At 35.4% G+C, this 23,118-nt stretch overlaps 1 protein-coding gene across 1 annotated transcript; it reads right to left on the reverse strand.

Moving 5' to 3' along the window:
* Positions 1–3,299: 3,299 nt before the first annotated feature.
* LOC149780295 (fatty acid-binding protein, adipocyte-like) lies at positions 3,300–22,049 on the reverse strand. Its single transcript, XM_089936361.1, has 4 exons — positions 21,844–22,049; positions 8,748–8,917; positions 7,956–8,069; positions 3,300–3,809 (listed from the first exon to the last, which is right to left on the reverse strand). The coding sequence occupies exons 1-4, from the start codon at positions 21,932–21,934 to the stop codon at positions 3,753–3,755; spliced, it is 432 nt and encodes a 143-aa protein (XP_089792487.1). The 5' UTR covers positions 21,935–22,049; the 3' UTR covers positions 3,300–3,752.
* Positions 22,050–23,118: the final 1,069 nt, after the last annotated feature.

The raw sequence follows: 23,118 nt of genomic DNA on the forward strand, positions 1-23,118 counted from the left end.
ACTCAATGAGCTTGTTCGGTAACCTCAGTGGCATTAGTAGCTATGACATGGCGACGGTTTTGCTCATCGGCAACCACATGTAGTATTTCGGCCCACCTGGCCCGTGAAGGAATCACGACATGTAGGTGTAGTGCTGTTGCATGAAGCTGCCTCACTGTCAAACCTGGCTCATCTGGTGAAGGTCTTAATTGAGCAAGTATACCTACTTTTGGAGTTCCTCTTGCCATCCTTATTATACGTTCTCAGCCCGATTGGCCAAGCTGATTCACAGTAGGTGGTTCCGTTGTACGAAGCTACCTCACTATCAGAAACATTAATCTTTTGAATCCTATGTATTATTGTTCTGTGATATTGTCGTCTTTTTCCTTGACAACATCTTTGGCTTTTTCCACTTTTGCGTCGTTAAGTCTTCGCCGCCGATCAAGGGAATACTCATCAACGGATCCCCATGGTCTGCATTGGTAATTACGAGACTTGACTCTAATACCACATGAATGGGATGGTCAAGCACTATTTATAAGTCTTAGAGCGAGTAATTGTGATTTACAATATTCATAATGCCATATTCTGTTGCAAAGTTCATGTTTTCTAAGACATACGTTCTTGACTATTGCGTACCAATGCTATCGAACTTCCTATGTACGTGCGGATCGTATTCTTTAATAGATATAGGCATTTATTCACTCATTCAATTTGCACATTGGAATCTCTGGCAACGAAACAGCAGACAAAGTTGCACAAACCAAACTAGGAGATCAAAACTCTATCAAGCTTAACTATAGCTCTACAGAAGGACTAAGCTTCGCACAAACATATATAGACCAAAAATGGCAAGATTTTTGGAACTCCTCCACAAAAGGTAAAAAGCACCATGAAACCCACAAAACCGTAGATAGGAACATACAGCTACCTAAGGGTACCTATTTAGAACAGAAAACCATAAACAGGATAATAACTGGAAAAACTAAACTAGCAAGCAGTTTTGGAAGGTTTATAGGACCCAAACCAGCAACCATTAACTGCTTTAACTGCCACACCACCGAAGATCTACACCACGTATTCAATATATGCCCAAAATATCAACCCGCTAGGAAAATATTTATCAAGAAACAAAAAGAGATTGGATCACCACATACATACCCGGAGTTACTTATGGACTCTAATAAAAATAAACAATCATCATATAAAAATATAAATAAATTCATAGACTCAGCAGGACGTAGGAACAAGATATAATTAATATCCCCACAAAACCAAAAGACCCAGTAACTAGCTAAATAAATTTAGAAGCCCTCACATAAAGACCCATAACATATCATTCAATTTTATAACAATATTGATAAATAATTCACCTACAAAGCACCTATCAAAAACTAAGGAAACCGCAAAATCGGATGTCCTAGATGTCCTTAACGAACCGAGTAATCTGCTAGGACTCGGGTCCTAGATGTCCTCTAAAAAATTAATAAATAAATAACTTAAAGAGGCAATATCTAAAAATTTATAAATAACATAACGTAGGAAGCATACCCTAAACACCTCGGCTAGTAATACCATAATAACCTTGATAATCTCTTTTCATACATGATTTCTATTAACAACCTCTATAAACAGCATAGAACACACACCCTTTTTAGAACATTTTGAAGGTGAAAAAAAGAAAGAAAAAAAAATAATTAAAAAAATAAAAATAAAAAAAGGCAAATGCAGCAAGAAACCAGCGATCTGAAGCAACCAGGACCGTTCCCGAGCTCTCCTTCCCACTAATGACACCCAACCATTCAACTGTAAAGGACCTTTATGGACCCACAGATTGAGGCAAACACTATCAGGGTTCCTTGAACCTATGAAAGCCTGGGGGAGGTGGCACCATTCCCTTCCCCAGGAACAACTAGCAGGCTACGGTTCAGTCAGAAAAATGTGGCACATGCACAGTTGTGCGCACGCCACTGTAATTAAACTCAGCAACAAAATAGAGTAACCTCAGGTGTATCGTGTAATTTATTTGAGGCAGCTACAGAGCATACTGTATAAGATAGTATTTGACTATGACCTTTGGTAGCGACTAATAAACAATTTTTATCACCAGGATGCAGAAATAGCAGATCAATATCGAATAGCTGTTCCTGCTCGAACAGAATTCCTACAAGCCAGTATTCGGCAAGATCATTGTACGCATACCAATAAAATCTTACACCAACTCCTAAATGGCCACCAATTGTGTGTTGGCATTCATTGATTTCAGACCCTTTACAGTGGTTGGAAATTGACTATGATTTCTGTATCCTTACACTTAAATACTTTTTCACAGAAATTTTACCATACTCTTTCCTACCTTTTCCCAAGCTACATATGATTTTCTGATATTGTTTGCCACTGTGAACGCAAAAATAGCAATACATACGAACCATATATTCATGATCCATTTATATTTTTGAGGTCATTTATCTAACTGATTCGCCCTAGACTCTGATCGCCGAAGATATTTACTGTCTTCAATAGATGTCGTAACGTCTTTGCTGGGTTGTTCGCTGTTTTTGCTGGACGTTTTACTGATGCCTCAATTAACGTTGGCGATTTGAATTTCTCTTGTTAATATCATACAAGGAATTTTTTGGTGTTTCATTCTATTCTTTGCAAAGTTTTCATCACACTTGCTCCAGTGCACTTCCCCACCAGGTTGTTTGTTTAGGTGATCCTGATACGTATTTGAAAAATCATATAGCCTCTTTTTGGCCTCTCTGAAGAATCTGTATAACATATTCAGTCTGAATAGCGATTTAATATTTTCTGTGACGTTACAAAAACACAATTAATCACGCAATGTAATTCCCGCATTAGCTACAGATGTGAATTCTTTCATTATACTACACATTCGGAACAGTGGAGGTTCTAATGGAATTATACATAATACTGTACTGCAATTCACTTACAGAGAATCACTTATGCGTTGTTGGCATATATCGATCTACTTCCCTAATTCCGGAACCCCAAGCTGATCCATTTCACGTCAAACTGAAGTGCGCAGGTGGGTAAAAACTGCCTATACGAAAATGTTGCGACAAGCTTTACAAGAACTATACAGGCAACATGACATTTGTCGCGACAAGAACTTTAAGAGTTAACTGTTAAATAAAACATTGTACACTACATAGAGTATATTTTTAAATGCGTGATTTGGAACTAATTTGCGTGAGTTCTCGTACTTTATTACTTTCCAAATGCGTGAATTCTTTTGATCTATGATTATTAGAGGTAAGAGAAACCTATATACTGTCAAAGAAAACATATATGCAAACTGAGAATGGTGATAACTGTTTATTTCGTCGAGATTTATAAACATAACTTCGAACATTGTTTCAAATCGTAATACAATATTCCGACGTATACTTCATATTTTTCTTCTGACAATGGGCACGTTGTTTTGAGTAATTTTACCCTTTTGCTCTTTATTCAGATGCCTTTCTTAATTTTCTTCAAACTAAAATCTGAATGCACTGAAAGGTGTTTACAAAAAGTTGAAATAACTGTATTTACCTCCATTCTAGAAACGACTTCTGTAGCTTTACATACTGTAATAAAGACTTCTTTTACAAAATCAGTTTCAAGGATACAATTCAAATATTGATGTAAAAATGCATGTTTCTTCCGATTACTAGACCAAATCAATGTACAAGGGATGAATTAAATATGGTATGTTTTGCACTACCTTGCTTGTATTTGAAGCTATATTATGTTTAATGAAAGGTCCATTAACTTGATTTCTTCTTGAATATCCTCTTGCACACCACGTTATTGACGGTAATTTTCTGCAAGAAAGAATTTAAAATTTTGAACATATTTTGAAAATATAAGGCCAGTAAGTCTTATCTTTACGGTCAGCATTATTTAAACAGACAATGGCCTTTCATGGACAGTTTTTCATAGTGCCACTGATGTTACTGTCTACCACTTTTCGTAGGATTCGAGGGATACTGAAATAGTGCTTTCCACTTGTCTGTCCTTTCGTCCATACACTTTTATTACAACAAAAATTAACCGCCGTATTTATTAATTTATTCCAACCAGATCTGGTAGGCAGTTTGATACTGATGAGAACATGATGAAGACTGTTTATTATCATTCATTCTATGTCATCGTTTAGCAGAGTTATAGTCCTTGATTGTCAGACACGGCCTGTTGCTTCTCTGCACATTAACTTCCCGAACGATCTTATGTTTCTACACAACCACACATACGCAATAAATCTGTCTTTTTTTTTTTTTTGCAGTGGCCTTATGTGACAGGCAACAGTAACAATTGTTAGAAGTGTTGGAGAAATCAGGTCTGCTCATATAAGAAACCCAACCAAGATAATTAGAATGTATTTCATTGCCTTCCTTTGCTATGTATCTTTTATTTTACCTCAAAGTTTGCAATAATCAATATTTTGTTACGTTACTAAAGACATCAAAGTATTATATATCTGCCTAATCTGGTTTTCTTGTCAGAACAGCTCTGATATTTTGTCTAATCACGCTTTTAATTGACTGAGGATGGAAGCTGCTGTATCCTGATCAACCTTTGCTGGAGTTTGATGATCAGTGTTCTGTGTTCTCATTTAGCAGCATTATGGCCCCTGATTGATGGACCCGCCAACTTTTAGTTTTGCACAATAACTACTTTACCTTATGGTTAGGTTTTAATAAAATACGGCAACAGCTTTATACTGACAAAAACTTGGCCCAGTTTGATTACCAGCATTCTACGTTTTATTAGCAGGTTTTTTACCTTGCTTACTAGACCCATTCACCGTCATTTCTCATCAATATTTCTGTTTATTATTATATTATTAATTTTGTTATCATTTTTATTGGAAAACAAGCAAATTTTGTAGTTTTCGGATGAGTTTGTGATTCTCAGTCTTACATGCAATCATTTAGCAGAAACTCTGCTCCTAATTGTCAAGCATATCCATATTTATTTTGCACAAGCACATCATTCTCTGCCGTTGTATTGCACACAAAATAAGGCAGCTTATACTGATGAGACTTAACTGAATTTAATTCAGGTTTAGGTTTTCAACATGTTACATCATCTTTTATTATTGTTATTGCTGCTGAATGACAGACTCGCATGCTTTCCTTTCCATACAATAACCCCCTTAACTCTAATTTTCAAGTGGTAGCGGTGATGGGGAGAGGGTCGACTCTCAAACAGCATCAAAAATATTCTTTGTCTGGTTTGCAGAAAAAAAAAACTATTATATCCATTATAACAGTTGAAAATATATCTTAAAGTGAAGAAAAATATCATAGCCCCCCCCCCCCCCGCACAAAAAAAAAAATGTAATAGTCAATCCCATGGCTGATTTCAAATAAATTTGGTATACATCAATCTCCTTGTAGCAGCAGTGCAAAAGCTCCTCTCCATATTGGAGATACATTTTGTACTTCAGGATGAACCCACAAAATGGTCGTTTCTTCTCATGGGCTGCTCCCTCTAGCAAATAGTGCGAAAAGACCCACTCCTTTTCATGGAAAAAGATCACAGTTTTAAATCTGCAGGGTGTAGATGCTGTTCCATTTATAGGTGGTGATAGTTTTGTATAACGTCAGCACCGAAGCACGAGTCGCAACACTAACTTAAAATATAGCATTTATTTTTACAGGATCGATTCAGTGAAATGGTAAAACAGCAGCAAAATTAAAAGACAATTCCTGTGTGTCCAAGGTGTGGGAGTTTCTGCTTAGAATAAAAAGTTCAAACAATGCTTAATCTATGCTCGGGGGACCTCTAGCGATGCTTCGATGTCTTCGATGCGTTGTTGTCAGCTTGAAAATCTTGTTATCGCTGCTCCTCCTGAATGGATAGCAATATCAGCATGGGGTTTTCACTAAAACAATAACTAAGATGTCTAGTTGGTCTTAAATGGAAATTGTAACGATCTGACATCCAATATGGCTACCAAAGCAGCAATCTTGAGAATCTTGTCACCGCTATTCCTCCTAAACGAATGGAGTTTCTCCAGAATAAATCTTATATCTAGTTTGTCCTAAATGAACATGCTGCCACTCGGGCATCTAATATGACCCACACAGCGATTATCTTCAAAATCTTGTTATTGCATCTCCTCCCGAATGGATGCTCATATCAACATGGGGTTTTCACATATGATGATGTCTACTTAGTCCTCAGTGAAAATCGTGCCAACCTGACGCTAAATATGAACACCACGGCAGTCATCGTGATAATCTTGTTATCACTACTCCTTTTAAAAGGATGGTCATAACGACATGGAGTCCCCGGCCACCCCCCCCCCCTCCAAGAGATTTTGTTATATCTAGTTGGACCTAAATAAGAATGGTGCTGATATGGCATCCAACATATCCACTATGGCAATTATCTCGAAAATTTTGTTATTCAACATAATGTAATGTTGACATGGGCTTTTCACCATAAGACTTCTCATGAGATCTAGTTGGCTCCAAATATTAAACTTGTGCCGATCTAATCTTCAATATGGCCACCATGGTGGCCAATCTAAAATCTAGTTATTGCTAATCGTCCTAGATGAATGGTAATATCGACATTGGGTTTTCCCCAAAAGACTTTACATGATGCGTACGTATCCAAAAGAAAAAATGATACTAACATGAGACTCTATGTGACCAAGAGAGCTGCCATCTTGAAAATCTTTTCATCGCTACACCTGCCAAATCTAACGATCCCTTTACTGTCCTAAATGAAAACGGTTCTATCCTAAATTGCTACTCCTCCTGCGTCTATGGTGATATTCACATGGGGTTTTGACTAATGGACATCTAACGATGCATAGATTGTCTTAAATTAAAATAATTCCGATCTTACATCCACTATGACTACTACAACGGTTACCTTGAAACTCTTATTATTGCTAAAATGAACAGTGTTGGTTTCAACACGCTGCAGTTAAAAAAAGAAACTGTCTTATCTCGAATTCCTGGAAATTCTTTTCAGGCAGAAAAACATCTGTCACTTGCAGGAACCCTTGTTGTTTTGTTCTGGGCATATAGCATATTCTACAATGGATTTATGAAATTATACAAGAGACGTTCGTTTTGCATGCCTGGGCTAACTTGTATATTTTCAGTTTATTCAGATTTTCAATACTAGTGTGGTACATATCGTATCAACTGCAATTATTGTGATACGTGTCGCAAAACAAATTGGCTGGCAATACCCAGCTCTACGCACCTGTTGGCATCAATAGGTTTTATCAGAGGAAATCAGGCTGGAATTTTCTTTATGATGGTGTAAAACCAATACTAATGTAGATTTATAACTGGTTTCGATAAGCAAACTTTATACAGTGTAGAGAGTATTATATATAGGATAATGGACGGTATAGATATCATATACTTAGGGATAATGGTATTGCAATGAAATAAAGTTCTTCGTCAGCCAATAGCTCTAAAAATGGTTTGAAATATTATTTCCAATAAGTAAATAAAATAAGCACTGGAACAATGACCACAACACGGACACAACAAAAGGTATATACATGAATGCACGGTGTATGCGTCAAACTGTTGGTACCTAAATCACTGGGTATTGAATCAAAAATTATATGACATGTACTTTATGATAAAGAAAAGTTGTGAATTTGAGGGTTTTTTCTCTCGCTTTTACCCGTCCCCCAAGAAGACGTATAATTTAATGGATCATATAATATTGATGAAGAGTCATCATAAATGCATGAAAAGTGCGACAAATGTGACAATACCAACTTTGGGGGCACGGATCTATAAAAATTGGTATTGTATATTCATATTTCAGCTTGACCTGATTTTTTTCCTTACATACGTTTTAGCATATTTAGCTTATGTGAGCACCATATTTCTTATTTCGAGTCTAAATCTACTGTACATTTAATAAACTTAAGTAAACGAAACTTTTTATTCGCACGCCTTCCTACAGTTGTGATCAAACCTTACCATTTCTAGGTCGCCGTCGACAATCCTGCGTTCGATTTGATGTGGTATTCCCAAACATGGGTCAACTGGTCTAGCTTCCGTGAACAAAACACCATTCTTCCATGTGGCGATGGCCTGGTAAATTCAAAACCACAATGACTTTAGTAATCTGATGTGTTATGAACATGTGAAAGCATGCATTCATAATGTCCTTAAAACCCAATAATATGGCCTTCAAGACATTGTTACTAGGGCAATCTGGACTCAGTCTGAACTTTTAAATAATTTTTTATTTTGAACCAAATACTAAATTGTTGAAATTCATTAAAAAATTTACAAAGAAGTTTTGAAATTACAAATATATCAGATATCGTAAGTTTGTATTACTGTAAGATGTACTAGGTCTATCTGATTATAGAATTGTTATAATCAGGGCTGGATTAAGGCCTTTGGGGGCCCTGGGCACAGCCAACATAGGGGCCCATAGCTATCCTGCCTTGTCCATAAATATGGTTACAGTACTATTAACAACACTCCCTGTGAAATCAGACGATAATATAAGGAACCCTTTGAGCATCGGGGGCCCTGGGCACGCTGCCCACATTGCCCTATGTATGATCCGGCCCTGGTTATAATCGAAAAAGTCTGCTTATTTCTTTTAAAGTGGGTCAGTTCAGGTAAGATTCATTTGGTTTTGAGGATTTTGGATGTAAGATATTCTAAGGTAGAAAAAGTCCCTTTAAGAAAACTTCATTTACCGTCAATGTATGCTACAACGTGCATGTTGAATGCTGAAATCTTAAAACATCATACTTTGAACTGATTATCTTGAGGATCCTTGCAGTCAAACTCTTCCCCGAGAGCGAAGAAAGCCTGCGAGTCCTTAGGACGATTTGTACTTATTCGGACCTTTTCGCCCTCTATTGCAATAGTCATTGTAGAGTTCGCAGCCACAGCAAGTTTCCGCATGATGAAACCAACTCCTAAAATCAACCATAAGTATGCTGATTAAAAAATAAGTGTGAATCAGACACACAGATAAGATAAGAGTGAAGTGTTTGCTCTGCTTCTAGACACAGGTGCTCGACGCGAGCTTGATGTTGAGAAGAAAAAAAACAAACGAACAATAATCTAAAGGAAAATATCATACAGAGTGACAAAAATACCTTAGACTACCCTCATGACCCGTTCTGACATAGGACCCTCCCTATCATAATATATAAGAGAGAAGGTACGTAACTTCCAAATACTTCGTTCCACCCATGACCCTCGATTTCCTTCTGCTATATCCGTCTTTAAAGGCACACGTCCATACTATGTAGTTACGGGCTCCGAAACGTGCGATTTTCGCGAAGTTTTTCTTTTGGGGCAAGTGCGTGCATATGTGAAAACCCGTGAAAAGAGCTACATGTACCATGTTTTCAACTCTATGGTGCATCCATTCTTGAATTACAGAACAGTGGTAGATGCAAAAGTAAGCTTTTACTTACCATTAACTCGATTCAACTTTAGGAATCCTGTTCCATGCAAGAATTAAACATTATCTTCTTTACTGCACATATATTGTATACATGAGACTCTATTTTTAAAATAGGTTAACTATGCGGCACACACGTCAACGCCGAAATATGATTGGGTCAAAAGGTTATACTTATTATCACGTGAGCTTAAACTTGTCTCAGAGTAATACTTCGCGAAAATCGCATGTTTCGGAGCCCGTAACTTCAGTTTGGTACAACGCAGAAAAGTCAATGATGGCTTGAAGGATACAAAAATATCGCATGAGTAAAACAAGCCATATAGTACGGACGCGTGCCTTTAAAGACGGAAATAGCAGAAGGAAATCGAGGGTCATGGGTGGAACGAAGTATTTGGAAGTTACGTACCTTCTCTCTTACATATTATGATAGAGAGGGTCCTATGTCAGAACGGGTCATGGGGGTAATCTAAGGTATTTTTGTCACTCTGTATGATTTTTTCCTTTAGATTATTGCGTTATTTTTTTTTCTCAACATCAAGCTCGCGTCGAGCACCTGTGCTTCTAGATGTCTAATATATTAATTCTAGAAGGTATTTCAGTCATTAAAATGAAAGCAAAAATAAATCTTTACTGCAACAAGTCATGTGGACCTTGAGTATACCAACGCGGAGGAAAAGAGTGATGAATTATCAATCTTCTATATTGCAATCTAGTACTGCATACAATCATTGCAATTATATATACAGTATAATCATTATTTCGGGATATATACCAATCAAAGCAGAAAAATGAAGTAACACATTCCTCATCGGAAAAACTTTGTAAAGATAAATATTTAACTTCTTAATGATGTAAACGGTCTCTAACTCCATATGAGAAAACACACCTCGTTGTCCATAATGGCACACTGACATGCCAGTACAATACTAATTGTAATATCCCGTATTGGTGTAAGCTGAGAAGGAAAGGGCCACGATACCTTTTCCTATAAGACAAGCGAAAAAGTCTTCAACCTGTGATGGTTGTTTATAGCTTTTGAGATGCTCCCAAAGCCCAGTCGAATAGTTACAGAGTTCCGTGTTGTTTTCCAGGCAAAACATATCGCTACCTTTTGCAGGGTGTTGATATCAATCATGCCGACAAAACAAACTCTTACGCATACCCTGGCATGTGCTCTTATAGCTGATTGGCATTTAAAACAGTGCTCATTAATGGAATGTCAAGAGGATATACATAGACACGCTTTCAAATATGGCCATGTTTCGTCATTACCGGTATTCAATGTGTTTTGGCAATATGAATTCGCATGAGCATAGCAGAAACTACACTCTGTAATTAATTCATTTTAACTGATTGGAGTACCTAGATTATATCTTTGTAAATGCAAATAGGTATAAATATTTCGTTAACGTCAACTGGAAATTTTTTAAAAATTTTATTAGTTTTCAAAACTTCACCAAAAATCGACATATTCCCATTAAGTTTAAGTTAAAGTAAACATTGTAATTGTACAGTTGAGATTACCTATCCGTAACATCAGTGACCATTGTGGTTTGTATAGATAAACTTTAGGGTGTGAAGACACCTATGCATGTACTCTCATGTACATTTATATTAGTAAACAGAACTGGAATATGCTAATACGAATATCTGAGGATGGGCCAAGTATGAACAAGTTTGACTTTATACAATCCTTAGGAATGTGAAAAGAACAAAAAGTAAGAAACATATATAAAATGTAAAGTTATGTTGTGACAGTTGATCTCAGTGCTCTCATCAGTTCTAAAAAAATTGTAACCCCACCCCAATATCCCACAATTGGGAGTGCAGCACCAAAACTGGGGACTCAAATTTGCAGCTGGGAAAATTATGCAAACAAGGCTTTAACAAGGTAAACAAGGATAACATATGATAATTATTCAAACAAAGTCAAACTAGATGAAGACATTATTTAGCGCAAAAGACAGACTTGTGTTTAGCAAAGACAAAACAGACTGCTGTAACAGTTTTTAATTCATTCTTCGAGAGGCCTTCAGAACCACCTCGTCATCTTTGATTTGCCTATTTTTAATTCTATAAGGCTTCATAACTGCATGTTAGCTATATTTATCTTGCCGTCCACAGTGCTGGTTTAAGCTGGACCTCGAGGATGGGCAGTTTTATCTGCCATGCACTTCCTTGGGGCGTCCATATAAGAGATTTGTTTCGTGTGGCATTTTCATGATCATCTGAAATGCGCTGTCCTGGCAAGTGGTAATTGATAGTACCCCAAACAAATGCTTATTGCCAAGCTCGTGGTTCATTTTAAGTGCTTGTTGTTCTCATATAAGACAACGCATTTTTGCATCATCATCGTGTAACCAACTTAACTCATTAACGATCTTCCTAGAACTTTTTTCATCTTAGTATTGTGGCATTTAGATTGATCATTTGTATTTTGTTATGTGTCCTCCGATTTCCCGTTGGATATGCAGACGATCTCGGGGCACTTCTAAAACATAACTTATGCAAGATGACCACCATTTTGTATTCATGTGGTTGTTATTGAGATGTCATTTGGGTATAGAGCGACTGGTCAAATGTGATACAGATTACCATAAAACAAAACAGGAATTCCCAGTAGTATACTTGCAGAATTAGGATTGAAATTCTAGTTTGAAATATATAATTTTTGTGAGTGCAATGAATTTACATTAACGCGAACACCGTTGCATGGTTTTTGCACACTTAAAATCTTTGTGAGTTATAAACCTTCTTTGAATTATTGAGTGATGAAACTAAAGTTTAATGATGTTAGGATGATTACTAATAAAAGTATATTTTATTCATGTTCATACATCTCTTTCAAGTGGCCATTAATGTATACATCCCACCATCCAAACGTATACACTTTCAAGTATGAATACATTGCATATGAAAATGACACACTTATACACTTACAAAATGTGTTTATGATATACGTACAACACAGAAGATTTCTACTTTAAAACTATTGCCTAATTGCAATGTTAAATGCAAATATTCATCACGAGAAATAAATACATTTGAAATAAGAGAACCCAAAACACACACATACACGCACACGCACACACACCAACTAGATCACGTTCAGCTTTCACTTCACCCTTTTATGTCCAAAAGGAGAAATAATTTCTCCCTAAAACTCAAATCTTGACCCCTGAGTGATGAATTAAATTTCTAAAGAACCCCATATAAATTGTTTAAAGAAATTTCTCCCCAAAATGGATCGGATGACAAAAGTAAAACCCATAGGCACCAAAAGATATAATGTGCACTTCAAGTTTCATCTTAATAATACAAAAATGGGGAATTAGGAAGGCCAAAAATTATTATACCCGGTAATGTATATTTTTAAATACATATTACTTAATGCTGACTGTCATAAAGATAAATTACTTATATCTTTATACCAGGTACAGATCAATAATACTTATCATGTAATTTTGTATCATTACATGTTTCTACATCTTCATGGCCGGTAATAAAGTTTATTTGATTACGCCTACGTATATATTCCTATAGAAGGGTCGATATATAGAAGGGTTGATAGATGTAGCTTCTATGCATGCACATGCTAGCGTAGTGAAATATATAGATCCATCATCATATAGATCTTCCTTTATTTCTGCTTTAAAAATACATTGCTTCCTGCCGCCTATTAGTCATCACCTACAGTATTCCGGTACTCTGTTTCTTAACTGCATGGTGAGTGGTAGCGTACTTCTATTTTGGGCATTAGCCAATATCCTAGAGTACAGAAGACATAGAGCCTCAGACTGACCATTTCTATTTGCCAGCAGTAAACCTCAAGCAGAGATCGACCAACCCTGTTAATTGCTAAAAAGAACACACCTATTTATAGCTCGCAGACTCAGCTGAAGAATGTAGGACAAATAAAACGGCTTTTGTACTACAATATAAATGGCGGAACACACTGAAGAGATTGCATCTATCCCTGAAAAGCGAAAAAAATCGCGGTGCTTCAAGACAGTGTTGCTTTGGACTTTGTAATAGCGATAGTAAATATTCAGATCGTGAACATAAGACGTTTGTATTTTGGATTCCATTTCCACAAAAATCTCGAGAAGTGCGGGCGTTAGGCGCGTGCTTGTGGAAGGGGAACTTTTACTACTGACAAAATCAAAAGGCGGACATATATCTGCAGTAAATATTTCGTAGGTGGGAATAGACCGACGACGGATCATCTCGACCCTATCCCAGCAACACTTACACAAAATCAGGATATATATATATATATATATATATATATATATATATATATATATATATATATATATATGGAGTCCTGCGTCCTCACTCATTTATATATTTCATAATTATATACAGGCCTGCTCAGTGCAAGGGGAGGACGGACTTAGGGTCCCGCCATCAACTCAGATATCAGAAGAAAAAAATATTTTAATAATTTTCAAATGTTATCCTTGCAGGTGTCTAAATAATGGTAGATTACTACAGGCTTGATATACAAAACTGTACAAAAATGTTTATATAAAAAAAAATTAGTAGTGGGAACCATGGGGCATAATTTATGTATTACCAAAATTTGCAGTTTATATATTACATAGTATGACAATGTTACTGTTCAAATGGCAGCTTATTTAATATGTACGAACCTTTATTCAGATACTTATTTTTAAGTGTAAAAATAAAAACACGAGTAAACAAACTTATAAATCTCACACATTCAAAATTAAACTGACATGTAACATATTTACTTGTGTCTTCTGATTAGTTTTGTAGATAACAGAAGAGGCCATAATGTATAGAGCAACCCCTGTTTGTGATGCTGGGACACAAACTACCTAATACGGCAGTGATGTGGTTGCCAATAAAAAAAAGGAAACTGATTCCAAAACGGTGGAAATTTCCTTAAAAAAGACAAAAGTTGTATCACCAATAGATTTTATTTTGATATTCTATCTAAAAGTCTAAAAGTAAAATGATTCATGAATATTTCAGGATGGCATGTTATTTACTAAACGATAAACATTTCTACATTGTCATCAGTTTTAAAACTTCTTGTGTGTACAAGTGTATAATAACCCTTAAATGAATATAAAATTTTATTATTTCGAAATGATACATGTAGATTAACTCTTCAAAATGTTCTAAACATGAATTAAAACTGTCTTCAATATAAACTAAATCAAAACAGAGAATCGTGTCAATTACTTCATTATATTTATATCTTTTTTGTCATATATATATATATATATATATATATATATATATATATATATATATATATATATATATATATATAAACTTTAGATATAATTGTACCATTCTTGAAGGCTGTAAGATAAAAGCAGCAATAAAAATGCAGTTCCATACGATTGTTTTGCATTTCCTTACACATGCTATATCATTAGCCGCTGTCATTGTTTGTCCTACATTTTCACTTTTGTGTATCACGTGTCACGCATAACACATTTACATGACGAGTCGCCGATCTCAGCTATGTATAATCAGCATGTTTCTAAAAACAAGATAAATACAACCATTCATGACATTCGCTGATGTGATGCTTTACTCATTAAAATACGTTTTTGAAAGATGCATTGTTATCATTTGTTAATTTTATTTTACAAGTTCAAGCCATGCAGGCTTGTCAAGTTCAAAGGTTTCATTCAAACTGAGCATACAAGAAAATGTGATTAATGAAGTTTTACATTTGTTCCCCGTCTTGAATGATGTCGAATAAAACACACTGTCATTTTTAAATGATGTCGATCCAACACACAACAAAAACACAAAATTTAAGTTTATATCATTTATCAAACTTTGCACGAGTTCAAGGCATGCATGTTTCTCAACTTCACTGTAATCAATCTTGGTAACAAGATACTACAAATACAAAAAAAAAAAATCAGTTTTAAAAGCCAATATTTATCCACGAAGTTTATAGCTTTCTTAATTCTGAATAAAATGTTCCTCAACTTCAATGATGTAAGCGCAGCCCAGAACAAAACCACAATACTAATTCAATATCATCATATATCTAACACACAATTTTATATAAAAATGATGGATTTTTTAAAAATAATTTGGCATTTTCTATCCTGTCATTCAATCTGTACCCTTTCACATAATTTATATGATGATAGTAATCAATAACTCACTGACTAGGTGGGACATCATGCTACATGTCTGCGGCATGATGCCCCAGTGCTAAATATCACTATAAACTGTCATACTGCAGACATCGTAGCGATATAACTAAAAAAAATTTTAAAACTACGTTACAAATCTAAATCACACACACACACACACACACACATGCTTATTATACGTAACACGCAAATATAAGTATATTGCACATTATGATTGTGATTAAACAAAGGGAACGCATCACTGATTTCTAACTAGCATCAATAGGTGCAAACAACTTAAGACTTTTAAAATACGTATAACACCTGAACTTCTGAAGGTTTCTTTCGAGCCCCGTTTGTATATGCTAGCATTTATTACAATTGCTGGGTTATTCAATCCTGCTCTAACAATTTGTTTTTAAATTAGGCCATGCTGATCATCAGCCACACTTATGCTCTTGTTCCGCGTATAACTGAAGACTGCTACTGTGCCTAAACCAAGATAATATTACTGTTTTGTAACCTTTGCATTGAAGTGAGTCTTACATGCAATCAGACAATTTGCTAAACCTTTAGTGGCATCATATGCTTCCTACACTGATTTTGAACATTTTACTAGTGGTTTTAAAAGAGGTCTGTATAATGCTTCACGGTGATTTTCAAGTTCATTGGTTTTCAGGAGCTGAGATTTTGTCGTCCGGCTTGTTCCATTCTGGCCGGCCAATGAATCAAATACAGCTGTGACATAAGCCAAACATTTTTGTGTCACAGCACTGCATTATTAAGACTGTTGTGTGGATGTGCAAAGTACCAAAAGGTACTCCACATCACCTATAGAAAGACAAGCAAACAATGACCTCACATGCATGCAAAGTGAAGTGTTTCACTCTTTCCAACAATCAAAATTAAGTTATTGAAATTTGAACACTTTTCCTACGTAATCGAGACAAGTGAAGCACACAGCTTGAATGGACGGATAAATAAGCAATTTTCCAGTGCCGGTCCATGTTTGCACTCAAATAGACCTGCAATGGCTTCCCTCTGGTACATGTACATAGCCATACTTTCGATGTTAAACTTACAAAGTATACTGTTTAGGTCACTTGCCACCACCGTTTTCGGCCGATGTACAATGCACCACGCTATTGGTTATTTGGCATTACATACTAAAGGCGGCAACACATAAAATCCAAAAGATGTCGCTAGGACAAAGTACCGATATAGCTTTTCGATCTGCCAAGGTATAGATAGGGTTATCGGAACCTTGGCTAGCGAAGATGCGGTTTCTCTTGAAGAGACCGACTGCAGTCGTATAGGGTGTTATATCACTACACGAGATGATAGTGAGGGAGGGGAGGGAGTGCAACTGTTAATGGGAAGTATACAAACGTTTATTTTAAACCCATTTAATCTTATTTGATCTGGCGTTCGATACAGATTTCAAACTAATTCCGTATCGCACGTTTCGAATCGAACACATTTCCGTATCGCACATACAGCCTGGAATTTTTTTTTAGGACTTAAAACATCGAATAATAGTCCACTTATAAAATACCGGGAATAATTTATTGTTACACATTTCAAAATATTAAAAAAGGTCACTTTTATCATTTTAAGAAATGCAGTCTTACTGGTTGAAAATGGCCACTTTTTTCGCTGGGATTAATGGGAGAGTACCGTTAAGCAGCGACGAGAGTTTACGTGTATTTCACGGTATCTCGGCTTACAAATTAGAGTACGTTGAGAGGGACAATACTATTTTGGATCGAATGCTTGACAATGAGTTCTCAGATCAAGATGATGTCTAAAGTGACATCAAGCATAAGAGAGAGAGAGAGAGAGAGAGAGAGAGAGTTACGCGAATAAATGGGTTTCGCATGAAGCGGCTAGGCCCAAGGCGGCACTGGCCCTTCGAGTACTTTGTTCGTGAACGTTATCATAAAAATGAACTTGATGGGCGGCAACCATCTTCGTTCAAGTGCTCCAGTTTATTCGTCTTCCGTATCAGCAGACAAAACAATAAAGAAACGCAATAGCTACCCTTATTGTACAATATATTTGAATAAACCCCAAACAAAAACAGAACAAAAAAGAGAAAAAAATTTAGAAGAAGAATGACAGTCAGTCGTTCTGGCACTACGTGTGCAATAACATGTCTGTGCGACTGATATATTGATTTAAATAAATGTCTTTTGTTCTTCTCTGCTGTGGCCAACATCACATGTCATTCTTCCTGCACCAAAATGAATACATGACGTTCATCTATATAAATATCTGTTTCACAAGCTAACAATGCCTGCCCTAATTTAATGAGTATACATATCTGGTGACAAAAAATCAGATAGATCTGAAGGAATTTGCTTGTGTGTGAGCACGATCTATTGTTTTAAGTTGATACTGTTCCATATGCCTGTAAATAAGTTTTAATCGTGCACTGTACGTTGATGGCCAATGCTTTGACTTCTGCACATCGATATACATTGCAATGCACATTTTGCAAGTACATACCGTGCGAATCACTCATTGAGCTATTTAGACCAATGAACACAGCAATCATAAAAGAGAGCTAGAGTTAAGTTGATGAAGGGAAAGAAAAAGGGATAAATGCACTATCATAAAAATCAGGTATAATTAAGTAAGAATACAACATTTATCAATCTAACTGCATCTTGTCTTTGATAATAAGCGCCACATCCAATGAAATAAATTAAACAAGAGAAGGAGAGACGGTAGGTTCTCATCACGTTGCAGATATCACTAAACTATAATCTTGTCCATAGTAAATACAGACATTTTACCCCCATACTCCATCCAAAACAAGAACAAGCTACAATACACTGAAATTCTCTGGTCACTGAAATCTTGAAGTACATTTTTTAAAATCCAGACAAAGGAAGAAATACTCTGGAAGTCATGTCAAGATTCAAGGCATCTTTGAAATGAACGAGGTTTGGAGAAAACTTTGTCCATGTTATTTAATTCTCAAGGGACATTTCACAATGTAAATCATCTAAACTGCCAAACTTAGCTAAATTCCATTTCATCTATGGTCTATGGAAATTAAGTAGCACATTTAAAGAGTAATTTGTTCCATCTACTAATAATACGATAATTTAAATGAATGTCATAGTTCCACAGAGATTTCAATATACAGTTCTAACTATTAGATATTCTTGTCATCATTGAGAATACGTATTATCTCATCACTTCCTCAAAACTGAATATCTTATAATTGACAAACATGCTGGAGGCACTGTTACGTCTTGGAAGGCAAGAAAGAAAACGAAGACTATTATTATAACCAACAATTAGTTTTCTTTTCATACATTCACTAAAGGTTATCCACAGAGGAGCACTATACATTGTGCAGCAATAAGATTTGAATAATCTAATTTTTATATTCAGTGAATAATTCTTAAATTTACGTAGAAGCTTGTTTGTTTGAGTATACGAAAATCTCTAATGTCTCACCATATCTTCATCATCTGACTGATTGGATATAAAACTATGACCCGAATACGCATAACTTTTGAATACGTAAGAGGATGGCCGTTAAGACGTACAGGGGGAGGAGATGGTAATTTGAAAGAAGTTGACTGAAAGACCATGCAATCTGATTTTTGTGTATTATAGATGATGTCCAGTTCTGAGGTAAAACAAATTAAACATAATGGCCACCACGGGAGTAAACCTAGTATCAACTACCACTTTCCTAAAACCCAGGTCAGATAAAAACCGAGGGGAAAAAAGAGACTAAAGATGGAGTGAGAAGCTCTACTTATCGTAATCAAACCTTTCACCTATGTGCAAGATAGCTGTACATGCTTAATGCTTTAAAATCATACCTGTTTGGCTTTTATGAGGGCAAACATCTTCTTCTGTCCATTAATAGTTCAAACGAATTTGCTGCTTTACGTTTAAAACTTCTGAAGTGTTGTAAATCGCTGCTGTCACTTCTTTTACTACTGGATCTGTTGACGTTGAAGCTGAATTCGACATTTTTCAAATTCTGTTTGGTCCCTCTTGTTGATACAGGTTCAACACATCAGCCGACCAGAAACACACACACACACACACACACACACACACACACATTTTGCTTAAGCATTCTTGATTTACTGAGTATTAGTACTTGAGAAGTGAAACAGAACGATACCTGAATGAGACGACAAAAAATTGAAAATAGCCACAGCATAGGACATTCCTATTTCCTTCATTATCATTATTTATTTATTTTTGCAAACTGGTTCTTAACCTTTAGTGAATGATCGCAGTCTCCTCTGCAAACTGATACGTTGCTTCTTTTAGTTTTTGAACTTCTATTTTCATTCATATTGATTAAATATATATAAGACACGCTTATGATTTAAACAAGAAAGATGGTTAAAACGAAGACTGTTGAGTACAAACACGATTTGAACACTAAACGCGCTGGATTTCACATATCGGCTAGCATATTTAAACGTGTTAGAAATATAATGTAAGCGAAACGAGAAACCGGCAAGACATAATTCAAATATTAAAATGTAATAACAGTTCATCTAAGCCATTATTATAATTTAATTAACATTGCTACCCACCATACAATTGTTTCTATCCTCCGTTTCTAACTTCCCTGTTTCCGTTTCTTCGTGTGGTCATATTTTATATCATTCATAGGCCCAGAGACGTCGGCGGATGACACAGCCGAAAATACGCCACGCTCGTTTTTTAACGGATTTTCGCTGATAACTTTCTACGAAGGCCCAGAGAGAGAGAGAGAGAGAGAGAGATAGAGATGTGGTTGTGGTATTGGGGAGAGTTACCATAAACACCTTAACTGATTGCCCTTCCCTGTTTCTTTATCGGTCGATTCGTCTGCAGCCTTACCTACCCAATCAGTGATAGATACCGGTTGCGGGAGGGTAGAACAGCCTTCTGGCATTTTAATATTAAATATTAAGTTTTTAGACCAACATGAAGACAGGAATAAAAATAAACGAAGCATTAAATAGATTTCACTAGTTGTATTCCTACTTACATATAAAAGCACCGCATAAATCTGGACAGGCAACTTTGTATCATTGGTACTGTGAACACTGTAATAAAATCTCATGGAACGTTTATACCTAACCGTTACGAAGTCCCAGACATTTGTAGGTTACTTGGTGCAAGTTCAGTTTTTTATTTTTATTTTTTTCTCGCTGCATATGCCCGTATTATCCCCCTTATAAGAGAGAGAGAGAGAGAGAGAGAGAGAGAGAGAATTCTGCATGTTTAATTCATTCAGAAGACGTGGACTGTTTTTTTTAATCGTGATTTTGTTACAACGCAAATGATTAATAGGTGGAAATATATCACATATTCCTTACGGAATATGTATCCACTTACAAGGCAATTTAGGTTAAGTTAGCTACCGATATAGCAGTCAAAATAACATTAGTCTGATAATATTTTCGTTGCATACCTATGAATTTTTAGATAATTATAATATTTATGATTTCTAATTCAAATTATGCAGGGAAACTCACCAACATTACCAATTATGAATTTCCTTGAAAATGGGTTGCACTGTAAAGTGATGTTTTTGTCCGCGATTTTTAATTGTGATCTTGTTTCAGAAAGAACCTTAGGTTATATTATCGCCTTCAAAAAATGATTTTTTAAAGTTATTGTTGTATTGGCAAAACCATTGTTTGGACCTTTCAGATTATTTAGATACAGCGAAAGGTTTCTTAACTCGCGTCGCTGTGATAGCTTTATTTACAGCTATAGTGCTGGCATTCCATCGTTAGGGGCGATACTATTGTAACTAGGAAATCTCGAGGATAAGGTAGATACAGCCTCGTTTGAGAGTATGGTAATACTATCTCAGAAAATGACGGTATCGTTTTCCAACTTTTAGGAAACTACGGTAAAAGTCTGTCTCTTTCTGGGGTAGAATATGAATAGGTATATAATAAATATATGTATCCTGGATGTATGGATGGCAGGATGGATGGATGTACGTTGCATGTACTTCTTGTTGCCATGGTTTCCATGAAATCACTTCAGTAACCCGTCCTTTCCAGTTAAATACTTGTGATAACAAATGTGCATTCGGGGATTTTCATTGATATTCTGTTCATCAGTGAAGCTGATTAGGTCAACAATATTTGAAGAAAATAATGTCTCGTTTGCAGGTGGTACCAATGTGGTGCTAGCAATTGAATCAATTGCAAACATATTTAGACATTGTATACATTACATGCGTAGCAACTGTAGACGTAAAATAAATGAAAATAAATGTATATTGAAAAAGAGGGGAGGGACCTACCTATTTCCTGTAGATATGCATCCAAATTCTCATTGGTTTTGAGAACCCACACTCCTGCAAGTTGCTCTTGGATTTCTGCGATCGCCGCCATGGTTTTTGGAGGCTAGATATAAAACCGTCGTCTGCTCCAGGGTTATGTTTATGTACACTGATGTATATATAGTTCTGTGACCTCGGTAGTCTGGTTCAGTGTCATAATAGTGCAACAAAAAAAAAAAAAAAAAAAAATAAAAAAATAAAAATAAAACAACAACAAAAACGTCCGGCCCGGGACGATTCGGCCCAATTGCTACCTACGGTCAGGACGATAGTGTAATATAAATAAACGAGACAGAAAAGCATGCGAGAGAGAGAGAGAGAGAGAGAGAAATTTCAAGGTAGGTAAGTACACATTTTGTGTTAAATATTCTTCCAATTGGATACCTGTTTTATAAAAAAAATAACTAATGTGGTTTGTGTTAATCAAAGAGGACGATTAATATGCATCTAAGGTATATAAAAAATAAAATAATTCCTAGTGCCAACCTTCACATTTAAATTATGAGAAAACCTGTTGCAAACATTTTGCAATTAAAATTTTATCAATAACACATCTTCCCCATTAAAATAAAAAGAATTATACCAAATTTATTAAATATATTTATTATTTATTTCTTAAATATGGACAACAATTAACTTGGCAATTTGCTATAAATAAACCTACTGTAATTATAAGACACAAGGGGGATGGATTTTAAAAAAAAAATCAATTCTTTTCAATGACTCACTTATAAGACGGAACCAAAAATATTAATTTATACAATAACAAAATCACCATTTTGCAATCACTTACATACATTTTTCAAATCCGATAATAAAACTGATGTTAAAAAAAATTTATAAACATCTACTTAACCAAGTGTAACTGAATTCATAAATTTATTAAAAATCAATTAATTTGCCATTATTCGATTTATTTAATTTAATGTTGGTAATACTACAAACACAAAGCATAGTTACATGTAATAAAATGTTATAACGAATATTTATTTATTCTTTTTTCACATTTACACAATACGTACATTTACATATTTTAAATAGAAAATTGTACGTTATCATACATTCATATTTTGTTTTAATTTATAGATTTAATATGTAAATAGTTAAACATGCAAATCACACACACATGTGCACACACACACACTGCAAACCCATAACCTGTGCACAAAACGTTTATTTAAATTTGTAAATAAAAATAGTATAAACCCAAACTACAAACACGCCATATTTACAAGC

The sequence above is a fragment of the Sinohyriopsis cumingii genome, chromosome 16 (assembly GCF_028554795.1).
Source record: "Sinohyriopsis cumingii isolate HCF-2022 chromosome 16, ASM2855479v2, whole genome shotgun sequence".
Lineage (NCBI taxonomy): Eukaryota > Metazoa > Mollusca > Bivalvia > Unionida > Unionidae > Sinohyriopsis > Sinohyriopsis cumingii.